The 14,347-nt window shown below is 48.7% G+C and overlaps 1 protein-coding gene across 1 annotated transcript in view; it reads left to right on the top strand.

Annotated features, from left to right (window-relative positions):
* The window catches only part of PREX1 (phosphatidylinositol-3,4,5-trisphosphate dependent Rac exchange factor 1), a 158,926-nt gene that overhangs the window by 97,613 nt on the left and 46,966 nt on the right, over positions 1–14,347 (top strand). Inside the window, exons 8-10 of the mRNA XM_081150139.1 lie at positions 4,017–4,135; positions 5,421–5,570; positions 7,888–8,035. Of these exons, the coding sequence (XP_081006265.1) occupies positions 4,017–4,135; positions 5,421–5,570; positions 7,888–8,035 (417 nt within the window). The remainder of the gene's footprint in view (positions 1–4,016; positions 4,136–5,420; positions 5,571–7,887; positions 8,036–14,347) is intronic.

A 14,347-nucleotide genomic window follows, 5' to 3' on the forward strand; every position in this document is an offset into this window, starting at 1 on the left:
GGGTGGTCGAACTCTGGTATGGAAGATTGGATAATTGGAGGACTGAGTGGATGGATAGATGGATGGATGGATGGATGAATGATTGGAGAGAGGGACAGTTAGGAGACAGGGGTGGGGTGTGAGTGGATGGCTGGATCGGTGGGTAGATGAGGGACTGAGAGGTTCCTGCCTTTTAGTTTTTTTGCTCAGCAGGTAGAGGACTGTCTCAACTGAGCAACACAACCCTTTCTGAATTCTACTTCCTGCTACTTTGTCTTAGCGTGAAACAGTGATTTTCCAGAGGCTTTACTCCTTTATCTAGCGAAAGCTCCTTATAATTGAAACCCTGTTCAGTGATTTCTCTAGATCTGTGACTTTGCCTCTCTTTGCATCAGTTTCCTCATCTGTAAAATAGAGTGTGCTATTATATTTATCCCAGAGTCACTGTGAGGAATGAATGTGTTAGTGTCTGGCACATAGAAAGTGTACAGAATAAGGGGTAGCTGCTCTTACTGTTACTGTTAACTTACCTCTGCACGTGTTGGGTTCCTATTCAGTGCCATCCCACAAGTGCAGCTCCTGGCACATAGTGAGTGCTTCAACCACAGGCCCCTTCCTTCTGCCCTTTCCTCCCTGTTCTGGGGCTTGGTCCTTCTTGAACCATCTAGCAGTGGCTGGGTCAGCCTGTCTCCTCATTTGATATTTTATGCCCGCCCACTCCGTTAGGTCTGTCAGTGTCTGTCTCATGTCCTCCTGTCCCCCCATCAGTGTCCCCCTCTCCTTCCTCCTTGCTTCCTGCTTCTTCTCACCGGGCCATCCTGAGAGCCCTTCTTTGGCAGTGCCAAGGCCACTGCCAGCATGTACCTCCTCCTTTCCTGCCTCCTGGCCTGGGATACCTGAAACAGGCACTTTTCCCAGAGCACTGGGGTTTAGAAAACACAATGTTTCTTTGGGTCTCTGACTTGCTCCCAGCTTTGGCCGAGTTTGCTTGAGTTAGCTTCGGCTACCCCAGTGCAGGCCATGCTTCATGGCGTGGTCCTACCTGTTGGAGCAAGAGCAGCTGGTCCTGATCTTACTGGACTCCAAGTGGGCCTTCTACGGCTGCCTTGTGGCCAACGAGCTCTTTGAAGGCCACCCCTCCTCAGTTCTGCAAGTGAGCTGGGCTGGCGGAGGGAGAGGGCACATCTGGCTCCTGAGAAAACCTGGCAGGTAGCCAGCATTTCTGCCTCTGGATCAAGAGCCAGAGGACTGGGCTCCAAGGAGTCCCAGAGGGATTGGGCATTGGTGGATGGAACAACTGGCCTGACTCTGATGTGGTCACAGGAAATGCCTGACGCAGCTAGGTGTCTGCCAACTGTTTTGTCTTCGCCTGGGTCATGCCGGGCACCGCCCGTCCAGGACGTGGGTCAGGGAAGGTCTGTGACTCAGTGTTTCTGGTCTAATTCAAAAGTAGAGGCTCCTTGGATGTCAGGGTGAAAGGGAGTGTTTTAAAAGCCTACCTCCCATTCTTCAGAAGGGGAAACAGAGTCAGAAGAGCTAATCTCATATATATGTCAATGGCCTGCTTAGCATCTTAGGGGAGGCAGCAGCAGATGGTGGTTAAGGACACAGAGGCCTGCTGCTTACCAGCTGTGTGACCTTGAGTAAGTTATGTTGTGCCTCTGTTCTCCTATCTGTTAAATGGGGATAAAAGCCTCATAGGGTTGTTTTTATAGATTTAGTAAAATAAAACATGTAAAGTGGTTAGAATAGGCCAGGCACATGTATGTAAAGTAGAAGAAATGTAAATCTTTACCTTCACTTGGGTGTCTCACACTCAACTCACAATCAGATTAAACTGTTTGAAACAAGATGTTTTATCTTCATTTCAACTCCTGCTCCAAGCCTTTTCCTCCGCGAGTTTCCTTCTTCCCCCGCTTCCCCAGGGCACCACCGCTTCCCCTGGAGCTCAGAATCTCAGTTGCCCTCGGTTCTCACCTGCTTCTCCCCCACACCCACTTCATCAGCAAGTTCCCTCTCATTCTGTCATCAAACTTGGGCCACAACCTCGGTGTAATTCCCACTAAAATTCCAGAGAGAGGTTGTGTGTATGTGTATGTAAATGATTGTAAAATTTACATGGAGACACAAAAATGGACAATTTTGTAGAAGGACAAAGCTGGAGGACCTGTATTACTGACACCAGGCTTACTATAAAGCTGCAGTAATTAAACACCTTGCTGACCAGTCACAGGTATACTTGTGTTTCTATGTCCCAATGTTGCTGACCAGTCACAAGATAACTCGTGTCTGCACTTACATTAATTTAAGTAATTTTAAACACCTTGCTGACCAGTCACGACTGAAGAGTAGCTGGCCGCATGGGTAAGTCCTGCCTTGAAATAGCCGGTCAGCAAGGTGTTAAGATGTGGTGGTGGGCCCCGGCAGGGTGGCTCAGTTCGTTGGAGCACTTTGTAAAAGTTAATCGAGCCATATACTTCTTTGGGCACTTTTTTTCTGCATGGATGTTATATTTTAATTAAAAGTTTGTAAAAATGTGTATGTGCACACACACACACACACGGGTCTGTGCAGATATGTGCACACAAACCATCTCCCATTCTAGTTCTTCCTGATTTCCACTGGTCCATGTGTAGTGTGTAGAGAACTTAAGTGAGATCATGTATTCTGTCAGACCCTTCGGGGCTCCCATCTCACGCGCGCAGGAGAAGCCCATCTTTGCCACTGCCCGCAGGACCCTGCAGGATCTGGCCCGTGTGGCTACTCTGCTTTCCCCACACTCCCCCTCGCCCGCTCGGTGCTCTCTCTCTCTCTCTCTCTCTCTCTCTCTCCCCCCCCCACTCTGAAAAGCAATGGAAAAAATATCCTTGAGTAAGAATTAAAAAAAAACAAAAACATTCAATTTAATTTTCAGAGAGACGACTACCTTTCCACATGCATATGTCCTCAGCTTATATAATATTTAGTTTACCCAGTTACAGTGACAGGTGCACATCAGGAAGATAGGCTTGGAAACAGACACAGCTGGCTTTCGGGGAACATCACCCACCTGGTGGAGCAGACCACAAAGTGGCTTTCAAGCTCAGAGGGCTCAGGCTCTGCTTTATTTTAACCACAACATTGAGTACTTCTGGCATAATCAGAGTATGACTTCTTTACTTAGTGCCCGTCTCTGTGCCCACTCCCCATATTGGGAAATAAGTTCTTAGAGACATTGTTTTGTTCAGTCCTACAGCCCCAGCACCTAGAAGAGCGTGCCTGGCAGCCAGTAGGTGCTCTCTTAGTGCTTGTTGAATGCATGGGTGAGTGACTGCCTCAGCTTCCAACTTGGTATTCTGCCACAGGAAGTGCTGGTCAGATATTTGTTGAGTGACTAAATGGGCGAGCCATGGAATTCATCTGAGTGAATGAATGAATAGGTAGGTAGATGTAGACCAGGGGTTGGGAACCTTTTTCTTGACAAGGGCCATTTGGATACTTATAACATCATTTGCGGGCCATACAAAATTATCAACTTAAAAATTAGCTATGAAAAAAGCTCCTAGATATATTGAATTTCTAGACCCACCTGCATTTACCTTGGCAGGGCCAGACCAAATGATTTTGTGGGCCATATACGGCCCACTGGCCGGATGTTCCCTACCTCTGATGTAGATGATGGATGGACAGACTGCCTCCTCCTGGCTCTCTTCCACTCCTGTCTTATTTCAGGAAGTACCTATTAGACACTTCGAGAGCCTCCACCCATTTTCTAGCCAAAAAGAATAGGTTTCTATTGCTTCTTGTTAGTTTCTTGTCCATGTCCCCTTTTAGCTGAAAAGTAGCTCTGTGAGGTCAGCAAGGTTACTTGCCCATTTTCCAGATGAGGAAACTGGCTGGGAGTGGAGAAGTCACCCAACCACCAGTCAAAAGCCCATGCTCCTGACCCCGGTGCAGGTCTCCTCCCATCCCTCGTGCCTCTCCCTTGGCTCTGTTGAAGACACTTGAGCTCCCATGAGGTGAGGAATAGGGGATGTTGACTTCCCACTGTCTTTCAGGGTCACCGGGGGCAAAAAATCCACCAAGAGGACCAAATCCATCAACGGCTCCCTCTACATCTTCCGGGGCCGAATCAACACTGAAGTCATGGAGGTGGAGAACGTGGAAGACGGGACAGGTGGGTCCTGACCCCAACCCCTGCCTGAACCCAGTTTCACCTGCTCCATGGCATACTCCCTGTTTCTGTTAGTTTTTTCTCTTATTTGAAATGGAACCTACCTACAGAAAAGTGTCTAAAACTCATGCATATAAAATGAATACCTGGGAAGTCACCATTCAAGTTAACAAGTAAAACACCGCCTGCACCCTGGAAACCCTTCCCTGGTCATAGCGCCTCCTTCCCCTCAGAAGTAACCACATTCAAATTTCCTGATGGTCATTTTCTTGCTTTTTAAAAATATTTTTACCTCCTAAGTATGCATTGCTAATTACTTTCATCACAATTTCTCTTATTGTGATTTTCTCTCATAAAAAATCTTATTTAAATGGTTATGTATGTATATTTAGTGGCTTTAAATATATATATATATTTATATTTAAGTGGTCATAAAACACCATACATTCTTTTGCATCTTGCCGTTTCCTCTCAAGCCCATGTTCTTGAAATCCATTTGCGTTTCTGCATGCAGCGCTCTCTAGTTTGTTGGTTTACACTGCTGTGTAACAGTCCTTGCATGAAGAGTCTGCATTTTATCCATCCCTTTGATATGGACATTTAGGTGGTTTTCATTGTTGACTGTTCTGAACAGTGATGCTGGGAGCGTTCTTGTGTAAACCTCTTGGTGTATGTGTCCTTGAGCTTGTCAAGGGCAGGGGCTCTTAATTGGTTTTGAGCCACGTACCTCTTTGGCAGTCTCATGAAAACTGTGGCCCCCCTCCTCAGGCCACAGCTCGGGGTATAGGCAATACCTGAATCAACTTCCCTGGGTAACACCAGCCTGCTTTCAGAGAGGGTTGCCGATCTCAACCCTGCAAGCAGTGCCTGAGGGCCCATGACTTCGTGTTGTCTGGCTTGTGCTAGGGTTTCAAGTAGCACAAGGGCCTGAATGAGATGAGCGGGGAGGCAGGGACGCTTCCTGGGCTCTGGGCAGGCATCTCCCATCGAGGCACCCTGCATTTGTGCCTGGACTGCGAGGTCTTGAAGCCCCTGTCATTGAGGACTTGGGAGCTATCTTTGTTTGCAGACCTTCCCTCCCCACCAGAGAATAGCCAGGAGAGGGAGTGAGCATGGGGAGGGTGGAAAGTTCAGCTCTCAAATCCTGATCCTGTCCATGCCCCTGCACCCCGTCTTTCTGGAGCTGGAAGGGCTGGTCCTGTCACCTCACTCACAAGCGTGTGGTTGGGAATGTTCAGAGTTGTGTGGCTGACTCTGCTGACCCACCTTTGTCTCCTGCCATTGCCAGCGGATTACCACAGCAATGGTTACACTGTCACCAATGGCTGGAAGATCCACAACACGGCCAAAAACAAGTGGTTTGTCTGCATGGCCAAGACAGCGGAGGAGAAGCAAAAGTGGCTGGATGCCATCATCCGTGAGCGGGAGCAACGTGAGAGTGAGTCCTCTGGGGAGTGGCTGCTTTGGGGGGCTTTCCCGGGATCCCTGGGGTGTGGATGGCTTCCCGCAGGCTGGTCACTTCTGTAGAGTGAGGGCTGTGCCTAGGGAGGGGGCATAGGGTCCTCTCTAGGAAGGTCAGAGTTGCTAGAAGCAGGCCTTGGAAGGGGCAGGGAGCTCTGGGGCTGTATTATAACTTGGTGGTATCTTAGATCACCAGAGGTCATCTGGTTTAGCCCTCTACGTAGATAGTGAAACTGAGGCCCAATGGAAGGGACTTGGCCAGGGTCATGTCGATATGGTTGGTCATCCTGGGATTCTTGACACCCTTCACCCTTGAGGTTTGGTAGCCAAGATGCTCTCTATAAGATGCCTTTTCTCCTCCATAGTTCTGTTCCCTTCACTTGGGGTTCTTTGTGTTAGAGATTCACCGAGTCTGTGGTGGAGAGGACGGTCTTTGGGGGCTGCCCATTGCTGTGGTCATGAATCTCTCTGGGCTCAGGCACCTCTGAGGCAGCCCCCATAGGAAGTGCGGGGTTGGGTGTGATAGTTGGATAAGGTTGGGGTGGGTACTGGACTGTTGTACAGTTACCACTAAGCTTGGAAAAGTGAGGTTTGATGTGTTTGGGGCAAGTTACTTTAGCTGCCCAGACCTCAGTGATGTCATCTGAGACGGGATAAAAGTTCCTGCTTGGCAATTTGACAGATGGTCCTAAAATCTCTCCTGACCTCTCAAATGTGCCATAGACATCTCACACTTGCCATGTCTAATCAGAACCCTTTATCTCCATCAGACCTTCTGCCCAAACCTGCTCATCCCATCGACTTCTCTGTTTCAGTAACTGGCTCCTCTCTTCTCTCACCAGTTCAGATTCAAACTCTTGTGTCATCTCTGATTTTAACCTGCTTCCCACAGTAGATCAAATCCTTCCTTTTTTTTTTAAATATTTTTATTGATTTCAGAGAGAGGAAGGGAGAGGGTGAGAGAGATAGAAACATCAATGAGAGAGAGTCATTGATTGGCTGCCTCCTACATGCCCCCTGCTATGGATCGAGCCTGCCATCTGGTCATGTGCCCTAATAAGAATCAAACCTTGATCTCCTGGATCATAGGTCAGTGCTCAACAGCTGAGCCACACAGGCCGGGCAGATCAATTCCTTTAATTCTGCCTTTCACATATGTGCCAGACCCATTCACTTCTCTCCTATCCCTGCTTGTACCCAAGCAAAAGTCACTGTCACCTCTCAAGAATATGGGCCCAGCATGACTAGATCCATTGATTTTATTTTATTTTTCTAGAAAAGCTAGACATCTGGATTTTAAGGTGATATTTCCTGATTTTAAATATTGTATCAAAATTTATTAAAATGTTATTAGGCCAAATAAGCTACTGAAGTTGGCCCCTGGTTGTGACATCTGAAACTGATCAGGGCTGGGTGTATAGTCAGGACTGGGGCAGGGTTCAGGGGTGTGGCCTGGCCTCGGTGTGGCAGATCAGGATCTTTGTGGTCAGAATCGAAGATTGTGGTCAGTGCAGAGCATATGTGATCATGAGTGGGATGTGGCCTGAGAGGGCCTTGGTTGTTGGAATTGAGGTGTTGTTGAAACCCCGACCTCTGGGCTGTGTTTACAGGGGTGGCGGTTCATGCTGTGGTCAGGAGCACGGATCTGAAGCCAAACTTCCTGGGTCTAAATTCTGCTTCTACCGCTTCTAGTTGTGTAACCTTGTACTGAGAACTTAATTTCTCTGGGCCTCAGTTTCTTCATCTGTGAAATAGGGATAACGATACTTGCTTGTGGGTTTCCTGAGGACTTGGTGGCACATAGTAGGTATTTATAGTGTTTTCTGTGATTGTGTGTCATTCCTATTATTGTCAGTTGTCAGGGTCCAAGTAGAAAATGGGGGCAGTGATGTGGGTCAGGGTCCTGTGTGTATTGTATTTTCTAGAGAAATGGCGGATATCCATCCCTGGCTGAAAGGAAGATTTCAATAGGCTTTTCAATAACCTCTGAATTTGAAAACCGATTCTCAGGTTGAAGGCTTGAATAAGCTTAACTCCTTATTACTCTGGGACTTAATTTGTCTGGGCCTCAGCTTTTGCCATCTGTAAAATGGAGATTAGCCACCCTCCCCAGCCCGGTTCTTTCGAGGAGCCTAGGACAGTGACCACAATGCAGTGAGTGCTCTAATGATGGCCACTGGCTGTGGCAGTAGCTGGGGGCAGCAGTAGGGGTGTAGCTTTCAGGAGCTGCAGGCCAGCCCCTCCAGTCCCCAGCGCTGGTGCTGTCCCTGGTGCTGACCGTGCCTCCTTCGCAGGCCTGAAGCTGGGCATGGAGCGGGACGCCTACGTCATGATTGCGGAGAAGGGGGAGAAGCTTTACCACATGATGATGAACAAGAAGGTGAACCTGATCAAGGACCGCCGGAGGAAGCTGAGCACCGTCCCCAAGTGCTTCCTCGGCAAGTGAGTGGCCTCACCTTGGCCTCTGCTGGGTCCCTGGGTCTCAGCTGGAGGCTGAAGGCGGGGAGACCATCTGCACCCGCCTGGTTCTTCCCAGCCCTGCCCCTCCCCACAGGAGCCCTCCCGGGCAGAGCACTAAAGCACCCTGAATCCTTGTGGAACAGCCCTCGAAGGTCAAGAAGGATAGTGGGCCCCCATATCAGGTCTTTCAAACCTTTTTGACCGTAACTCACTGCAAAACACAAGTTTTATGTTGCGACCTGGTACATACATCCACATAATGTATGAATGAAGCTGAAGAGCCACAAAACTTACTGTGCTTGATGTATTCTGAAAATATCTGTTCTGTTTTTCTATTCTGTTTCTTTCTATCCTGTCCTGTCCTATCTGATCCTCTCTTCTCCTTTCTATTCTATGCAAGTAATTTCTTTATTCATTTCAAAAGTAATCCTGAGCAAGACCTATGAAATTGATTTCACAAACTACTAATGGGTTGCCCACCATGGATTGAAAAACTGTGCTCTAACATTCAGGGCAAGAGAAGCCACTGTAGATGTTTCGAGCAGAGAGGTATTTGACACAGGGAGTTGATTATGAAGGTGATGGGAGGTCTGGGAGAGCAAATGTAGGCTCTGTATCAGTCCGCTGGGGCTGCCATGACAAAGTGCCACAGACCAGGCAGCTTAAACAGCAGAAATTTATTTTCTCACAATGCTCGAGGCTGGAAGTCTGAGAACAAGGTTTCCACGGGGCTGGTGTTTGGTGAGGCCCCCCTTCCAGAGTTACATATGCGAGAGGAAGAGGGGAAGGGTTCCGTAAGCCTTTCAGTGCTTGGGTCCTCTAATTTCTCTCTTGGGAAATGAATTATTTACTACTAATAAAACGTTTTGCCCCCATCCACATTTTATAACCAAGGAGCAAAGGGCTCAGAGCACAGGTGTGATCTGATTGGATCTTGTATTTTTATTTTTATTTCTTTTGTTGCTTACACTGTTATAGATGTGCCCCGTTTTCCTCCACCTTTGCCCACTTCCACCCAGCTCCCTCTCACCCTCTGGCCTTCACCACACTTGTCTGTGTCCATGGGCTGTGCATATATGTTTTTTGGCTAATTTCTTCACCTTCTTTCATCCAGTCTCCCCCACCCCTGTTCCCTAGGACAGCTGTCAGTCTGTTCCATGCATCCATGCATTTGGTCCTGTTTTGTTTGTTGATTTATTTTGTTCATTAGATTCCACATATAAGTGAATCATATGGTATTTGTCTTTCTCTGCTTGGCTTATTTCACTTAGCATAGTAATTTCCAGGACCATCCTTGCTGCCACAAAGGGTAAGAGTTCCTTCCTTTTTTATAGCTGAGTAGTATTCCACTGTGTAAATGTCCCACAGCTTTTTTATCCACTCATCTACTGATGGGCCCTTGGGCTGTTTCCAGATCTTGGCTCTTGTGAATAGGTTGCTATGAACATAGGGGTGCATATGTTCTTTCTGATCGGTGTTTCGGGATTCTTAGGATATATTCTAAGATGTCTGTCTTTGGATTGGATCTTAAACCCAGGTTTCATTCACCTGGGGTGGGGGCATTCACCTGGGGATTGGGAAAGGCAGAAGAAATGCTGCTTTCAGACCCTACTGTGTGTTAGATGCAGTGGTCAGCACTGTGGAGAGGGCAGAAGAATGCTGAGAGCTCTGACCTCATGAAGCTGTGGCCCAAATGGGGAGAGAATCTGGCCTGTGAGGCAGGTACTTTATTTAGAATTTATTCACTTATATCTCACCTACTTCTCAAAAGCTTTTGAAGAGGCTTCGGGTAAAAGCCACTGTGTTACTATAGTGCCATAGACCAGGTGAGAAGTGACTTGGATGAGGGCAGTCATAGTGGATATGGGGGAAGAGGGTTGCATTCTGGATTATGTTGAAGGTGATGGCATTTGCTGATGGGGTGAGAACAAAGATAGTTACAGATTGACAGGAAAGTCAGAGTTGCTACTTGCTGAGAAGGGGAAGGAGATGGAGGGAGGAGCAGGTTTCAAGGGATGGGAGTAGAGCTCAGAGGCTCTGTTTGGATGGTTGTACTGAGACTATTAGACACCTGGATGGAGATGCTGACTTCTTAGTTGGATATAAAATCTTGCCTCGGGAGAAGTCTGGGTTGGAGACCTGAGTGCAGATGTGGGCATTTAGATGGTCTTTAAAGCCACAGAGACTGAATGAAATATGAAGAGGTTGTATAGAGAGAGATGAGGCAGGGACTGGGTTTTGGAGCCTGATGGCCTTTAGAGGAAGGACCAGCAAAGGAGTGTGAGGGGGGTGGGCAGAGAGTGGGGAGGCACTCAGGGCGAGTGTGGTGCTTGGAAGCTGGGTGAAGAAAGTTGCAGAGACAGTGGGAAACAGAAGCTTAGGTTTGGACATGTTAGGTTGAAGTACCTGGTAGACATTCAAGTATCAGTGTTGGACGGGCTGTTGGAGATAGAGTGTGGAGCTGGGCAGACTGATTGATCATGGCCTGAGGCATGTGGTTGGCAGCACAGCAGGCAGAAGATTTGGGCGGGGCGTGTCCCTGAGGGGTCACCAGGATGCCCTGTATTTGGGCTGCCATTTTGCCCTCTGGGGTCAGCCACCCCAGCTCCAATCTCCCTGGGTGGAGAGGAGATGTGGGCCCCAGACCTTCGGGCTGTGGGAAGTGAGGAAGGGACAGCCTGGCTGCTCTCCATCAGTTAATCCCTAATCCTTGGGCAGAAAGGATGTTTTTCTCTCAGGAGGGGCCTTCTTCCGCCCCCCACCGCCAGGGTAGGAGGACCTCCCCACCTCCTGCCAAACCCCTCTGAGAGCATAGTCCAGCTGGATGGGATAACCTGTCTGTGATTAGAGCTCCAGCGAGTGTTCCGTCTCCTCAGGAAGGATTAGGGAGCTTTCTTTTACTGCCCATTTGAAACAGGGCCAGAGTTGAAGCTTGTTGTGTAATCACTGGGGCCTTAAGGACCTGTTGTCCTGCAGGAGACTGTTCTATAAAACACTTCTCCCTGCATGGCTTTGCTCTGCACCCAGCCTGGGGCTGTGATCTCCTCCTTCCCTGCCCAGCTCAGCTCCTGAGCCTTCTCCAGGAGCATCCTGGCCCCTTGGGTGGAAGGACCCGGCAGCCACAGGGACATCATTATCGAGTCTTTTTCTGCTCCAGGTGCTGGCATGTGGCCATGCCTTTAACCCTCGTATAGCACTGTGAGGCTGGTTACTGCCATTATCCCCATTTTAAGGGTGAGAAAACTGAGACACAGAGAGGGAAAAGGACTACAAGTGGGGAGCTGGGATTTGAATCCAGGTCTCTCTCCCACAGCACTCTGCCGCATTGATCCATTTCTATCTCTATTCAGCATATTTCATTTTTACTTGATAGTAACTTTTTCTCTGTCTCCACTGCTAGACAGGGAACTCCATGAATACAAGATGTGTCTGAAATATCTTTATAACCTTCAGACTTGGACTCAAGTCCTGGAGCTCCCACCTTCTACCTGTGACAGTGGGTTAGAAAGTGACTTGGGGCAAGTTTCTTAACTTCTCTGAGTCTAGTAAATGATCGATTAGTGAGAGAGAATAAAATATGCCTGATAAGACTGTTGGAGAGTAAGTGAGAAAATGCATGTGACATGCTCAGCACAGTGCTGGCAAGAGTGATAGAAATGTCTGTTGGGCTTAAGGAGTGGCCTGTTCCTGCCCAACTCAGAGACAAAACTCACAGATACCACATGACAAAAACCAAGGAATAAAATCTGTATATTACTATGGAGCCATCATGGGAGGAACCTGGTGTTTGTCCTCTGGGATCCTCAGGTTAGCTGAGGAGACAGAATCGATTCTTCATTCACTCATCCCATTCACTCAGTGTTTACTTACTATGTGCCAGTTGTGAGCAGGACAAGTGAGATCTCTGACCTCATGGAGATAACTGGCCAACTGGGGGCTCAGCAAATAGACAAGTAGACAGATACAAATACAAATAAATAAAGAAGGGAATTTCAGAGAGTTGAAGGTGCTGTAAGGAAGAACGTAGGTTGGTATAAGGAGGTAAAGGAAATGGGGTGCTATTTCAACAGAGTGGTCAGGAAGAGCCTCTCAGGGGAGGTGACATTTTATCCAAAGTCTGGATAACAAGCAAGAGCCAGCCCCGAAAATATCTGGGGGAACAGCAGCCTGGCAGAGTACAAAAGCTCCAAGGTGGAATGAGCCTTGAGTAAGTAATTGAGGAACAGTGAAGTCAGTGTGGCTAGAGGAAGTGAGCAGCAGGGGTTTGGGAGACAGTGGCACAGGGGTTGACGGGTTAGATTAGGCAGGTAAGGGGGTAAGAGGTTCAGCTTTTATTCTAGGTGCTCTGGGAAGCCATTGAAAGAGTCTAAGCAGAAGAGGGAGATGAGGGTGAATCATCATGCAGGCCCTGAATGAGGACACTGTCAGAGCTGTTAGAGCCCAGGGGACAAGATATGATGGCTTGTCCAGCAGGGGCAGTCAGGGAAGGCTTCCTGGGAGGAGAAGGCCCCTGGTTTTACCCTTGACAGAGATCAGATATTGTTCAGTTGTTCACGTCTGCCAGAATGGAAGCTCTGAGGTGGAAGAGGCCTCGCTGTCACATCTACCTGTGTGCATAGGTGCAGGGTATTAGCATGTTGATCAATAATGACTTGTCGAACATTGCCACAGATATCTTCAGGAAGTATCTGAGTTTACCATAAACCTCCCAGTCCCTACCCTCATGGAGCTCAAGGCTATGGAAAAGAGGCGAGAAAAGGGGATTCTTGAACTGGGTGGTGAAAGGTACATTGGGTCTCAGCCAGGGGACTTTCCTAGGAAGACTGCGAAGACATACCTGTGTATCCCCTGTGGCCAGCATTGGGCTTGGCACATAGTAGGCTGAATACATGTTTACTGGGTGAATGATTCTGGGGACCAGGTAGGAAGGAGGGATGAAAGCTGGACACATGTTAACTTTCGGCTAGTCCTCTATTCCCTGAATTTCAACCACCACCAAACTAGGCTGACCTTCTCTCTGTGTCCCCAGATCACTGCTTCGAGTTATATCCTACTGGAAGACTGGATCTTGCTGCTCTTTGCAGCCCCCAGCAACTGGCAGATTGCTGGTTTCCTAACCTTACTTCACTCAGGGCCTTTGTGTATGCTGATCCCCCTGCCTAGAACACCCTTCACTGTACCCTAGTGGTGGTAAATGGTTCCCCACTGACCCAGCACAGTTCACAGTTCACAGATGTGTTTTCCGTAGGCCACATGGTGCTTTCAGAAAAATTTTGACTAGATATCTGCATTTACCAGTTGGGAGATTTCACAGGAAATGTGGGATTTCTGGCTCCTCTTGAAAAGCCATAGGATGCCTTCCTTAGTCTTCCCCTGCAGCCCAGGCAGCCACTCACCAGATGCACCCTGTTGAGGCCCAGAGAGGGACAGCAGCTTGCCCAAATTTGCTCAGTAAGTTGTGAACCCTCCTTAATCTTCTAAAAGGGGCAAGTTGGCTCAGAAGCAGAAACATGGTTACTGTCCTCTGGTCTGTCTTCTCCTGTCGTAGCATCTGCTGTGGGGCACTTCCTGTCCCATCCCCAACCCTGGCCACAGGGCTGTGGGTCAGTGCCAGAGGCAGCCCCCAACGGGACAAGGGGTGGGCAGCCGGATGCTGAGCCTCCAGCTTCCGAGAGTGGGCACTCAACATCTGTTCACTTCTGTCAGCTGCTGGCAACTTCCTCCCTGTCCCTGAGTTTTGGGACTTAGAGAATGGAACTGGGGGTGGGCAGGACCTGGAACAGTCTCTTCCCCACCTGGGGTCCTGCTCCACAAAATAGATCTATTTCTTCTGTGCCCCCACTGTGCCTGCACCCGGAGCTCTCTAAATGCCTCAGCACATACAGCTACCTACACACGAGGCAGGTCTTTGCTCAGCAAACCCTGGAAAGCTAAAAATAGCCCTGCCCCCCTCTGGCCCTGTAATTGGAGGCCGGACAGCTGGTTTTGATAAGCAGGAGAGCTCTGTGCTCTGGCCAGCTGCCACCTGCTTTCATTGAACACAGATTGCTCGGCGGAAACAGTCCCGTTCCCAGCTCTCCCTTTTCCTGCTGACTTCGAGTGGGTTGAGCTCTCACTGGGCCGGGAGCTGGGGTCTCGCTGGGCCTCTGCCCCACTGGGTAGTCACATGGGATTTGCCCACTTCCCTCTGGCCTGTGAACACTGCTTTCTCCCCGAGTCCTCCTCCTGGTCCCAGAACATTCCTTCTTGCTCAATGGTTCATTCCTTCATCTGTTCAGTAAATGATTACTGAGC

This window comes from Miniopterus schreibersii (assembly GCF_964146895.1).
Source record: "Miniopterus schreibersii genome assembly, chromosome: 10".
Classification (NCBI taxonomy): domain Eukaryota; kingdom Metazoa; phylum Chordata; class Mammalia; order Chiroptera; family Miniopteridae; genus Miniopterus; species Miniopterus schreibersii.